Source organism: Ambystoma mexicanum, chromosome 2q (assembly GCF_040938575.1).
Source record: "Ambystoma mexicanum isolate Mex_15411 chromosome 2q, UKY_AmexF1_1, whole genome shotgun sequence".
Lineage (NCBI taxonomy): Eukaryota > Metazoa > Chordata > Amphibia > Caudata > Ambystomatidae > Ambystoma > Ambystoma mexicanum.
The window spans coordinates 191,725,545-191,739,874 of record NC_090924.1 but is presented as its reverse complement, the minus strand read 5'-3'; the positions used below and the strand labels follow the sequence as shown (position 1 = coordinate 191,739,874).

Genomic DNA, 14,330 nt, shown 5'->3' with positions numbered 1-14,330 from the left:
ACCCCTAATAGAGCGGAGACAACTGGTGGCTTCAATGGCGGGCCCCTCCCAGGCCAATTACAGTGATGATGACATGGAGGAGATAATGGCAATAGAACCGCTTGAAGACGAACAGGCTGATGACACGGACACAGGGACTCGAGTTAATGGGGTGGGAGGGGGAAGGACAGAAGAGTGTATTTTGTAATGTTATGTTGTGAAACTTAAACACGGAAGTCCTAATTATTTGTAATGTTTGGAGTGTTGTTATAAAATAATAAAAACATTTTTTTTTTAAATACTCTTGGGTGACAGGGCAAGCGAGGTGGGCTTATTCGGGTGACAGAGAGCACCTGTACTAGGATGGAAGTATGACGAATACATTTTGAAGAAATACATTAATGAAAGCCACATTATAAAGAATACATTATGACAAATGTTTCATTTAATATTAGATGGGTAATTATGAAGACTCCACATTGACGAATTGCAAGATGGAGAAAACCCTCTTGTTAAACATGTTTTTATGTTCTCATCAAGTTTACTTCCATTTTGTTTTGTTTCAATCATTGCCTTTTTACACTGGGCCCAAGAGTAACTGTTTAAAAAAAAAAAGTACATTCCATGATCCGGGGTACTCCCTCCAGAACTCACCCTTTCCACCCTTTCATTGTATTTATCCGTTCATTATTTTTTTTATTGCCATTTGTAGTGTGCCCCTGCAAAACACAACTTTGCTTCATAGGTAGGCTAATGGTGTTTGCGGAGCAGGACCGTAAGAAGGTGCTCAAAGGTCACTGGTGAAGAGGTGAATCTTTAGGTGTTTGAGGAACTGAATGGGTCTGTGTTTAATGTGAAGATGGACCAGTGTGTCATGCCACATCTTTCGGACTTGTATTGTGTGTCTGGGGTCTATGGCCTCTGCTTCTGAGTCACTTGAAGGCCTGAACTTGAAGAATCTGAGAAGTAGAGCGGTCTGGTTGGTTTGTATTTCTTGAAGTGGTCTTCTAGTCTATGAATTGCTTTGCGGTGTGCATGTATACAGATTTAAATGTTATGCAAGAAGAGACAGGGTCCCAGTGTAGTTGCTTTAAGGTGCTGGTGGGGATGTTTATTTATTTATTCAGGTCAAGTGAAATAATGTATTATTATTTTTTACTAATATTAATAATATCAATAATAATATCAATGATAATATCATTAGTGTTCATATAATGAGTCATTGTAATGGTAATAAGAATGAGCTTAAAAAGTAGTAAATACATCGCTCAATGTTAATAATTATATAAAAAGACATTCATCAATATATGTTCCAAAAATGCCATCCCATGGTCAACACATGAACCACTTTCAAAGACAGTCAATCAAGATGAGCTGCTCTCAAAGACAGTCAGAAACTAAAAATATGGTGAAAAATGTGACATTTTTTATTTACTTCCTATTGGCAATGCTTAGGAGCCTCTGGTCACATGCACATAAACACATTTTGCCTACAAGAGTTCTCTCAAGTAAGTAATGCTAAACAAATAAAAAACAGTCACCCTAGACTCATGTGTGTGTATTTGTGTTGTGTGCGTATATCAAAACGATGTTTCATGAAATGAGCGCACTGCCTCTGGGAGTAGTGGGTGCTTCTGGCTCTGGAATGGAAACGACTCCCAGTGATACTTCAAAACCAACGAGGCATGCCCAACAATGCCTGTCTTTCAAAAGCACCGAGGCTGGCCGAAAAGAAAACCCCGGCACTCGAACTATAAATGGGCTGATATTGATTAAATCCACATTTTCAGGGAAAGTGCTTCAAATTCAACAGTGCCATAGCGTTTAGGATTATGCAATATAACCTTTACTCCAACGCCACACGTTCCATCCACTCTGGGACTTCGTGAGGTTGTCATATTGTCACAGCCAAAAGATCTGTGTTTGAAAACGAAATGCAGTTCCTCTTCCTGTTTCTGAAAATCACGTGTAAAGGCTAGTGTGCCTTATTGCAATGTATGTTTGTAATGTGCATGCAGTGGGGGTGAGTGTGTATGCTGGTTGTGGATTTGGATGCTGTGCGTATGGGAGGTGTGGTTGCTGAGGGTATGGTTGGCGTGTAATTTTAGCTTATTTCATATTTCTTTCCAGTGAAAAACGTGGTTGTCCTTGTGCATGCATCATACATAGATACATTTTCAATCGTTAATATCTCACAATTGTCTGAATCGATATTCCAATGCTTTTTTCAGTGCACCAATTCCAGCTATAATCTAAGTGCTTGCAAAAAGTTAGGAAAATGTGAAGCGCCAGATTTCGTCTTAACTATGCCTTGTGTTAGCGTGAAGGAATAAATTATATGTATGCCCTGCGTTAGCACACATTGGGCCTCATTACGAGGTCGGCAGAAACCTAGCCGACCTCGAAACACCGAATCCGCTGCCTGACTTCTCCGTGCCACCAGGTCACAACAAGTCCAGGCAGAGCTGGAAGTCAGGCGGCAGATCTGACGTTTTAATCTTTTGCGCGAACAACCGACATTTGACTAACCGGCATTTCTTCCTGATTGCCGTCATCATACAACTTAAGGTGCGTGATGCCATTGCACGTCCACGGGAGGTGATTGGTAGGAGCTAATGATGTCATCCATGCTCAGTGAGCATTTCGGGACATCTCCTAGCAACCAATGGACTGCGTTGCATGTAATCTCTCCTCGGCGTTAGTAATTTATAAGACCCCGTGGAATACTACGGGTAACGTTGTTTACAAATCCTTACAGTATGCCCCCTTCTAGGAGAGTCACCACCCAAGATCCGGAACCCAGTTTATCAGGGTATTTGACTTGAAATCGTTTGCGTTAAAGAGGAGCATGAACATCAGCTCTTGGGACCAAGGATCTATCTTCTTTCCCATATCCTTTGCAATGGACCAATTAATGCAAACCCACCCATTATACTTGCGGGAGTATAAAAAACTTTCAATCTCGTATTCTTCTTCTGCACCCTCGGGAGGGGGACGAGGGATAGACTCCCTGGGGTAAATCATAGACTGGAAACGGGTTTCAGTAATATCACATGGAACACAGGATTTATCCTATATGTGTCAGGCAGATCTAGTTTCATGACACACAGATTAATCACTTGTTGGATCTGAAAGGGCCCTATGTATCTGGGCTTCAATTTCTTGCTGCAAGATGGAATATGTATGTTTGCAGTCGAGAGCCACACTTCGTCTACGATCCTATAAGTGGGTGAGGGACGCCTCTTCGTATTAGCATATTTCTGGGTGGATTCTTGGGTTTTCATCAAACAGATTTTTGAAGAGGGGAATCCTGATTGTATGGTTTTCATATATTCGCTGGCTGCAGGTATGGGACTGGTGTCGATGTTTCACAATGCAAGGGAAATGGAATGTTGCCCTGTTGACAAATAAAATGGAGTGTTCTTAGAGGAGGTGTGGAAGGAATCGTTATAAGCAAATTAAGCTAAAAGTAGTTTATCAACCCCACCTTGTTTGTTTTTGGTGAGGTAACAACGAAGGTACTGTCCAATCGTTTGGTTGGCTCTCTCACTCTGTCCATCACTCTGTGTATGATAGGCAGAAGTAAAGACCAACCGGATATCAAATAGTTTACTTACTTCCTTCCAAAATGAAGAGAGGAATTGCGAACCATGGTCAGTAATGATGTTACAGGGTAGGCCATGTAGTCTACAGACATTTTGAATAAAACCTAGTGCGAGGATAGGAGCTGTAGGAACTCCTTTCATGGCTATGAAATGTCCTGTTTTTGTAAATGAGTCGATGACCATGAGGATCACTGTATTGCCTTTGTCTTTGGTAGGTCTGTGATGAAATCTATTGAGCAGGTTTGCCAGGGGCGATCGGGTATGGTTAAAGGGAGTAAGAGACCTATAGTCCGTTGTTTGCATGGTTTGGCCCTAGCACATATTACACATCTGAGTACATAGTCCTTAATATCTTGGGTCATGTCGTCTTGCTTCCAAGGCAATCGCGTTGCCCCTGAGCTATCCTTCTGAGGTCTCCCTAATAGGTTCTCTATAATGCATCCGTCTGAGAATTAAGGGATCCTGGTTTGAATGCCACCACAAAATCAAAACGGGAGAAAAAAGGTATCCATCTATTCTGTTGCTTGTTAACGGATTTCGCTGTTTTAAGGAATCCCAGGTTTTCATGATCGGTCATAACCATAATGGGATGTCTGGCTCCTTCTAGCAAGTGTCTCCACATCATAAAGGCTTCTTTAATAGCTACAAGTTATTTTTCAAAGACCCCATAGTTCTTTTCTGCAGCATTAAATGTGCGCAAATGAAATGCGCATGGAGTTGATGGGTCTTCGGATCTTTTTGTTCCAGGAGTGCTACCATGGCGTAGTTCAACGCGTCAGTTTTGACAATAAACTGAAGGGATGGATCCAGTAACCTTAAGACAGGAGCTGAGGTAAACTTTATTTTTAACTCAGTGAAAGCCTCCACCGTATCCTTATTCCACGTGTATGTGTTACCTTTCTTAAGGAGGCGTATCAAGGGAAGCAGAATTTGGGAGTAGTTGTCAATAAATCGCCTGTAGAAATTGGCGAATCCAAGGAATCTCTGTAATTCCTTAACAGAGGTTGGATCCGGCCAATCTATAATGGCCGAAATCTTTTTGGGATCATCTCGATACCATTAGGTGCGAGAACGTACACCAATTAGTTGACACAGGTTTGATGGAAAGAGCATTTTCAGAGCTTTGCATAGAGACTCTGCTTCCGCAGTCATTCTACTACTTCTTTTACATGGAAGATGTGTTCACTTAGGGATAAAGAGAAGATTAGAATATCATTCAAATATATAATGAGATAAGTGTCTATTATGTCCCTAAAGATGTAGTTGAAGAAGTACTGGAACAGTGCTGGGTCATTGCACAGCCCCAAAGGGCATCACAAGGTATTCACAATGTTCATACCACATTCTGAAGGCTGTCTTACATTCATCTCTCATCAAGTTATAAGCTCCTGTGAGATCCAATTTTTTATAGAATTGCTGGATTGGGCTTGGTCTAATAGTACTTGTATAAGTGGCAATGGATACCTATTTTAAACGGTTCTGGCATTAAGTTGGCGGTAGTCGATACAGGGACAGAGTTCTGTAACTTGTAATGAGGCCCAATGAGTGAAGTATTTTTGATGTAAGGCAGACAGGAAGATGATGAACTTTAGAGTGGCCCGGGAGAAGAGTTACACCCAAAAGAAGAGTTCCCCCATCTTGGAAATTCCTAGCACACACACTTCCTGCCCCCCCCCCCCCCCCCTCCCAACTTCGTGCAAGGCACTCTGGGTGTTGCCATCTGCTCACAAGACTGTTGTTACAGTTGCAAGGATTGGCCCTTACAGGACGTTTGCAGTGGACCAATCCGCTGTGACAAAATGAATGCATCACAGGGTGAGACCCCTCCACTTAGCTGAATCCTCTTGGACTCAAGCAGAAGAAGGCTTTCATAGGAACTTTCGTGGGGTACAGTAGGCCCAAATTCCCAGCAATCGGCATGAGGATAAAGATTTTCAAGGAGGGAGAAAAAAACCTCCCCTACAGAGTTCAAGGAAACATTTGAATTGACCTGCTGCCAAGACACTGGTACCCAGGAATCTACCTGCTGAAGGGGTAGACTTGCAGGTGTTCCTGGTAATGTTTTGGCTTGTAAGGACATTTTCTCTGAGACCCTGGACAGGGCCTCACGGCACCTCAGGATCAAATCAAAGCTTTGCTTCTTCCTGCATCTTCAAGCGGCTCCGAGCCATTCTAAGTCCCTTTGAGTTGCTGCAAGAACCCACGGTAGCTAAGAGTTACACCTGCTTTCACCTTCAAGCCCGCTGACTTCCCGATTCTCTGAGCATCCTTGCCATCTAAGACCTGTTGACATTCGCTGGGTCGACATACTTAAACTTGAACATTGCTGCACAGACATGTTTCTGCATACCCCTGTCTTCATTCCCAGAGTACCCCTTTCCTCCAAAAAGTCTGCATAGTCTGTTCATTCCTTTACAGTGGTGGGTTGTTGGTGTTTTAATAGTGTATTTGTATATTTAGTTTACTTAACTATCTCATCCATACACGCAGAACGCCACCGCCGCCGATTTTAAACAAATGTTGGAACACAATTACAGGGAATGCATTGAAATAACCTGCAATCACAACAGAAAGACATTGTGAAAACGCAGCATTTTGATGGCTGGCGAATTTAAAGAGCTTGCAGATACACCAGACAGGTATTGTAAACTAAAGTGACCAGAAACACTTAGATTGGCTATGCCAGCATCCCAATGACTGTATCAGAACAGATTGGAAATGACAAGCTCGTACAATAATACGATTAAGTCCCAGACATATCATGTGATGCAATATTGATATAACAATCTTGGATTCAGACTGACAGAAATCAGTCAACTTTAAGGATACCGAGAGGTGGATTGTGAATCCAACCAACAATTGTCTTCAATGTGTGAACAAGGATATTATAGATCAGGAATCATGTGTCTAGCCTAGATAAAGCTGCCTTGTTGGCGAAACATTTACACCTGCACCCGTGGGTTAATGTTGTCACAAGCACAAGGGAAGTGACACTCAAGTGCCAATGAGAAGACACATCAAATGTTGGACTTAGTGAATATCTAAACACCATGATTATGGTTTAAGAGGCCATTGATAAATTACATTGAACTGGGCATGCAAGGTTGGGGGGAATTGTTCTTTCATATTTTCGTTGGCTGTCTTAGTTGTCTCTTCCCCCAATAGCTGCTGACAGGTGAGCACAAATCAAACACAGTTTTACCTTTAGGCTGAAAGGAATATAGCTCTAATATAAATATATAAATAAAATTAAGTTGCTTCAAGTTGGCGCTGCACAACCCTAACACTGTTCATTGTTTTGTACTTAGTTTAATTAACGACTACTATTTCTTTATATAGAAACTTGATTTGATTTTTATTTGTTTTGGTACCCCATTAATATTGTTTTCATGTTTCTTTGCTGGCTAAACCCCCTTTTGAAGAGTAAAGCCTGCCCAGGGCCCATGCTACCTTAAAGAGGCAAAGGAGGTACGCCATTCCTGTTGTGCCTGTTTCACCTTTATCATTGGGATCACTGCTGGTAGGGGCTGATAAGAGTTTGGAAGCTAATACTCCTCCCTGCACTTCTGCAGAGCAGCAGTCATTTTGTCACTCTGGTCAAGCATAAGCGAAAGCCATTATAATGACATTAATTTCTTTTCTCAATTTTGAAATGATAAAACTCCGAACCAGCCCTGTCTGTGTTTGCATGTAGTTCCGGCAGCTTTCACAATGCAAGAAACAGTGCCATAGAACACATGCCAAAGGGCAGTTCAGCTAGCCTGACCACCGATCTTATGAAGCTGGGTCTACAGTCCTAGTAAAAATATCGGCGGGAACCCTCACTACCCCCAATAATTCAAAAACCTCCTCCCTCAGGCTGTGCACCACCAACACTCATGAGCACATTTTGGCCGTTGTGTGCAAATGGGGCTCTTACCTGCAGAGCCACAGAGTCGCAGACGAGTACCAAAGTAGACGGTTCCTGATCAGTAAGAAAGGAGGCAGAACAAACTTTTAGCAGCTGCAAGGAAAGAAACACACAGGTTACTACAGTTTACATTTGCTACCTTCATACCAGTGTTCTGCACATAAATACTCCACAAAAGGCACGAGACCCCAGGTCAACACGCTGACACAGACTTTTTTGAGATTGGGTTCTTCGTGGGAACTGAGAATCACAACCAACTTATTCCCACATTCACAAAATGGAAAATGAACAATATCTTTGAGACCTTCTGAAGTGGCTCATTCATGTAATTACTAGATCAGGTAATAACGATCTTACAGAGCACGGAGGAAGCAGCTGCATAGATAGAAAGACAGCGGACACATAGAAACCGCTCCAGCGGTTGTTCCTCCCACGCGTCGGGTGTGTTTCCCCTTTGGCGCCAGTGTCAGTGGGCCCGGGCTGAGGGACAGCCTACACTGGCGCCGGTGCTCCGTGGAGCAAAAATACACAGGAGACCAGTGTTAATAGAACACGTCTTTATTCCTCTCCCATCTACATCGCACTGCCCATTCCCGGGCCATGCCTCTCCTCATTACTTCCCTCCCTTGCCCCTGCCCCCTCCTTGCCCCGGAACCAAACGTTCAACGACACACATAGGGGCTGATTCATGGAATTTGTGCACCGAAAAACGGGGATTTGTGCGCCATTCTGCCCGCAAATCCCCATTTGTTAAACAGATTTGCGGGCAGAATGGCGCACCAATCCCCGTTTTTCGGTGAGATTTTGGTGAGAACAAAATGTTGCCAAAGGGCAAAGAACACAGAGAAGACGACCTACACCATGGGACGAAGGTGCAAAAAGGGGTGCTATTGCGATTCTATCTGTCTCCTGGTAAGGCAGTCTGAATGTCAAGACTCAGAAGCTATAAGGAAGAGCGGCCTGAGGAGGGCCTGTGGGGTTTTAAGTTGTGTCAGCCAAAGTTGAATGGGCTTCCTGCAGTGTTCCTTGGAGCTGTGATGTACAGCTCTCTTGTCAGTTTAGGGCTGCACAGTTTCGCTGCAATTAATGGAAAATGGGTCATGGGGACAAGTTCACCTTCAGCGACCCCTTCATGTGTCCAATTTTAACTCTTCATGCAACGTGCCAATGTTGGGTCTGTTCACTGCAATGGTCCATATGCATATTAAAGCCAACTCCAGGCAACAGGTCTCCCCAGCTATTTGCTTTATTCGTGAAAGAAAAGGTCAACTGTCTATAGAAATCTATAAAGCTGCCTGCTTGTCTGAAAGCAAATCTAATGTATTGTTTTTGTGCAAAACTGCATATTTTATTTACACCAATGCAAAACAATATGCTGGATGCCTGTTTTCAATAATCAAAAACGAAATCAACGTTCATTAACGATACAACCAACCCAAAGCAGGCTTTAGACAGCTGAGGTTGTTACATTGTCATGTGTAAATAAGACATCCAGGTCTGCCTCCTTTTTTGCATTCTGTCACTTACAACTCGGCAATGATAAATGAAAAGCAAAACTACAAATACCAGAACGCAGAAAAGCACTCAGCCCAGGATGCACCACACACACCTGACTCACATGGCATGAGGGAATATACATCTCTGCTTCACAACCACCATATAGAGCAAGGTGGCAGTGATGGCAACGAAGAAGACTAGTGGTCAGTGTTTGCTGTTTAGCCAATACCAATTTGCATTTAATTTGCGGTACGCACGTTTGGGAAATGCTAAACTACAAGTCCCAGAATGCAACCCTCTTTTGAATGAACATCCAGGGCTGGATTTGAGGTGTCAGGCATGTTATGGGGCCACTTCTTAATTCTTAAAGCTTTGTCTGAATGTACTCCTCTCTATACTTCTAGCGAACCAATTTCAGGTGAGAGTTACACCATTCATGGCCTCCAGGCCCACATCAACCTTCAAGCCTGCTACTTGTAGATCTACATTTCCAAATTACACTTCACCACTGTCTTAGGGTGAAATATATCTATGATATATGCTGTATGATATGTCTAAAAAGTGAAATAACAAAGATAACATTGGGAGATTTAGTAGCAGGCCCATTTATGTGAAATGATAGAAGGAATGGGCAAAAGTCACTTGCGACTCATTGTACCTAACTCAGCCGCTTAACTAATCTGACAAAATTAACTTGATTCCGGTGGAAAATATTATCTGGCAGGATTTTGACTGTCCTATGTCTCTGAAAGGTTGTTAGGGGTCGAAAGAGTCAGTTTAACATTATTAATGTGCCTAAACCAGCTTTTAACTTTCTTTCTCTATTAGCACCCGGGGCGGTGGAGCCAGCCAATCAGGTTGCCTGGTTCGCGGGCTGTATCCCACGATCCAAGCCCGCGTTCCGAGTAACCTGAATGGTGCTCATAGCCGCCCCGCTCTCTTTCCCCCATCTTTCTCTTCCCTCCTGTCTATGGTCCATTAACTCACCACCGCCGGACCCCACGTCCCTGATTCCTTTGGCAGCCGTGCCACCACTGTGCAACCCCAGCCTCCCATTGCCTTCCATCTCAATGGCAGCCATCTTAGGTAAGTATTTTGTTTGAAAGGGACACCCATGCATGGCTGTCAGCACCCCGGGTTTTCGGATTGTGCTAATAACAATAAAACCCGATCCGGTGGGCCAGATCAGATGGTAATCCAGATATTGAACACTTTTCTACCCACTAATTCTGAGAAAATATGAGGTCAAGTATCTAAGTGGTGTACTGGTCTCAAATCCTAGCATCATCATGTAACTAAAGGGGAGCATGATCCTGGGCAAATCAGTTTATTCTTCTGTGCCTTATCTTTGGCACTTCTAGTTTTAACTACATAAGCCATGTCATTTTCATCGAATAGAGGATGATTTATTAGATATATTTACAGTTGCCCAGATGGAATTAATTAAATAAGCTGCAATTGTTGCATTTTTTTCTAAATAGTTAAAAATGTTGGCTTGAGTGTGTATGTGTATGATAATATTAAACACATCCTTTTATTTACCCTGAGATGAGGCAATGGCAACATTTTTAGCACTTAGCAGCAGTGTTAGGTGCGCAGCGCGAGCATCTACACCATAGAATACATCCAAGGGTGGCAAGACCGCCTCGAAGACTGCCTACCCCACTTTCAAGTACAGAAATAAACTAATAAACCTTAGCACAAAGTCAAATGCATTGGCGAATCCAAAACAGACCTGGAGCAGGGCACAAATGGAGCAATCACAGGAGGAATGGGAAAAAAGCTCCCGGCAAGGTGCAATCTTAGAAAGTGTAGGGATTTATACCATCAGGAGATGGGCAGAAGACAGGAATCTGGGACCCGATCCCCAGTGCTACCGAATGGCATCGGCCAAAATATTCCGCCCATAGACCCACAACCCCCCATCCCTACTTACCTTTTCTCCATTCGCTGCTGCCTCTCCTGTAGCCTGCCTCATCAGTTATGTCCCTTTAACACAGGTCGCAGCTGACGCCACAAAGTCCTTTCTTTTTTCTTCTTGTTTTGGTTCCCTTGCAACCCCTGTAGCCTAAAATACCAAACATGCGCAGCGGGGGATACCCCAGCAGCGCCTGCTCCTCGTGTTCGGTATTTTTGGCTTCAAACTCAGCCAAATGTACCATTTGACAATTGTTTACGAACAATTTGGACCAACTGGCCATGTACACGGTGACAGTGACATAAGGCTATCAGAGCTGCACTGCTACACCGGAGTGAACTGGAACCTCAAAACATTGTACAAGGTATTCACTTGATTGACCCAAAGTAGTATATGTAACCAGGAGAAAGGAAATGGAAGCAAAACACACCAGTGTCACATGCAGTAGCACCACAGGAGGATCGCCATTCATACTTATGCGAAGGAGATCAGTATCCACGGTGCTCTCATCCAGATGGGTAACAGAGCAATGCACAGATCCTGACATTCAACCAGAACTGATTTGCTTTTACACCACCACCCAGGATTGGGTCTAAGGTTCCTTGTTTCCATCATACTTGATGGGTGCTGAATTTGTTTTGGTAGAGATGTATGTTGAGCTACTTTGCTGACACACACCACCTATGACACCTCCTCCATATCATGCTTTTTATCCAACAGAACTTGTCATTTTGTGATTTATAGATTTCATTTTTCCATTCTAACTATGGGTCTACAAACCTCAGCACGCAAAAAGCTATTGTGTGAAAAGCCAGGCAGGGGTGGAAGCATCACGCATGACATGAGGGTCAATCGGCAGTATGGCCATGTAGAGCTGCTGCATATGTGCCACAGAAGTGTCTCAGTCTGAGGTGAGGTGAAAGAATCTAAAGATGTTCCAGCTCAGCTGGAAGATTCAGCTAAATGAGGTGATTTTTTCTACTTCTGAATCATCTGAGGTGAAGGTGTCGACATACATTTCCGTTGAAGTAGAAAATTCCCCAACATATGCAGTTGAAATGAAAGCGTATTTAGTTGGATAACCCTCTTGGATTTGTCTACAGCTGTTTGGACTGTGATGATAGCCCTGTGTAAGTTCCAGTCAAGGAGGACGTGCCTCAAGCTGTCACTGCTCGGGTGGCGGCATCTCTGCTAATGGATTAGCCTCGTTGACCGTGCCTCTACACCTCCTTCAGCTTTGGCAGAGTTCTATCCAGATGAGTCTGATGTCAGTGGAAGTGGGAGTGCTTGCAGATCTCGCGGGTGGGGTGGATGCTCTCTCAGCTGAGCTGAATTTGTTTCTCAATAGCAAATAACAAGGGGGGTCCTGGGAGACTCTCTGCCAGACATGAGTCCTGGTTACAAGAGCCTTACCCAGAGTATTTAGCTCACTATCTTTCACAGAGGAGAAATATCCTAAACATATCAGTCTTTGTCCTGCCCTGGTGCAGTCCAGCACCGAAATGCTAGGCAATTCTCCTCTGAACAAGAGTACCAACAGCAACCCCAGACACGTGTTTCGGTCTGGTTGAACCTCATCAGTAGGGTGTAGCTGTGCCTCTCTAAGAATAGTGAGCAAGGGGTCCATGTCTGGATTCCCCTAGTAATTTAGGGTGAGACCCAAAGCTACTTGAAATATGCAAATAACAAGGGGGGTCCTCGGAGACTCTCTGCCAGACATGAGCCCTGGTTACAAAAGCCTTACCCAGAGTCTTTAGCTCACTATCTTTCACAGAGGAGAAATATCCTAAACATATCACTCTTTGTCCTGCCCTATGTTACTAGGGGAATCCAGACGTGGACCCCTTGCTCACTATTCTTAGAGAGGCACAGCTACACCCTTGCGTGTGTTTCTCAATGGCACAGATGAGGTGAAAGTGTCTTTACCGGATTTAGACATGTTGAATGTGTCGCCAGATTTTCCAATTAATCTACACCTGATTCAGTCAAAGGGGTGATGTTTTCTTGTTGGTTCAGCTTAGTTGGAGGCATCTTCAGCCTGATTCAGCAGCAGTGATTTTGTTTCTGTCTATTTCAGCTGTGATGGAATTGCTGGCAGCTGAATCAGGTGGGACATACAGTTCCCCAAATGATTCAGTTTGACGCAAATGCGACCAGCCGTGGCAGAGCTGAACATGCCTGCAGCTGTTTCAGAGAAGGTGTAGATATTTCCAGTTGATATGAACCAAAGAATGAGCAGCTAATAAGCACATCATGATCAACTCCTTATAGTTGCATGATTAGTTAAGATGAAGTCTCAACTGCTGCCACACCCAATGTTTGCCCGCTCCGGTCAAGGATGTGACCTGACTTTTGGGAGAGAGGAACTACAGGAACAGAGATGTCTTTCAGCTATCGGAGCTGGGCACCTACAGCTGCAAAACTGAAAAGGAGTTGTGCCTGACAAGACACTGCAGAGTGGTGAACTTACTTGGGCAGCAAACTCGAAGATCCCTGTGCATTCGGTTGCCCCAAGCCCCATAGTGTCCAAACCCCTATCGAGTTGATAAGGTGAATGCTTAGCCACCTGTTTCACTGAAGGCACATGTCTTTCCAGCTGGTTCCCTTAAAATAAAAAAGTGCATTCTCGAAGGCTTGCTGGTCTATGTATGCTACTTGCAGTACAATGCATTCTGTTATGCTGGCTCTGGCCCTGTGTACCTACACATGCACAGTGGCTGTCTGCTGTTACCTGGGCCACCGACACAGAGGAGGCGTGGGCCCAGGGATGTGTGGCCACGATTCCGCTCTTATCTCGCATCTATATCCACTGAGTCAGATGACTCTGCCTCTATACAGTCCTCCCTTCACAACAGCCCTTCTTGAAAGTTATTTTTATTGGTCATGCCATGTATGCTTAGCGACTAGCCATTACAGTGATGCCCTCTTGTTTCATATGTCATCGCTATGTACAGTCTGTATATGCTCTTGCTGTAATTGATGATTGCTCCTGCTGCCTACACTTCGGTTGTAATGTAAAGCACAAGAAAATAAAGTTTAAAAAAAAGAAAAAAAGGTTCCGGCCAAGGTGGGAATGACTCCATCTATTACAGATGAGGATGAAGGTGTTTCCAGTAAATTCTACTACATTGAACACTCGTCCAGCCATTTTGAATGATACAGATATTTATTTGTGTAATACCTCAGATATGAAACTGTCTGCAGTGGGTGTTTGTTTCTCCAGGGATGGGTTCAGCTGAGATGGTGTTTTCGCTATCTGATTTAGCTTTAGGCCAAGTGCCTCCTGCTGAGTCCCATGAAAGATGTGGGAGTGCCTCTAGAGTGGGGTGTATTGGGTTGCTGGAGCTTTTTGCTCATTTTACTGATGTGCAAATAGCTCCAACAAATTAACATGGTGTGGTAACTTCTGTTAATTCACCTG

At 43.8% G+C, this 14,330-nt stretch overlaps 1 protein-coding gene across 1 annotated transcript in view; it reads right to left on the bottom strand.

The window, feature by feature from the left end:
• Window positions 1–14,330, bottom strand: part of LOC138569273 (cathelicidin-related peptide Oh-Cath-like) — a 94,323-nt gene that overhangs the window by 25,647 nt on the left and 54,346 nt on the right. The window contains exon 3 of the mRNA XM_069647110.1: window positions 7,504–7,587. Coding sequence (XP_069503211.1) covers window positions 7,504–7,587 — 84 coding nt within the window. The remainder of the gene's footprint in view (window positions 1–7,503; window positions 7,588–14,330) is intronic.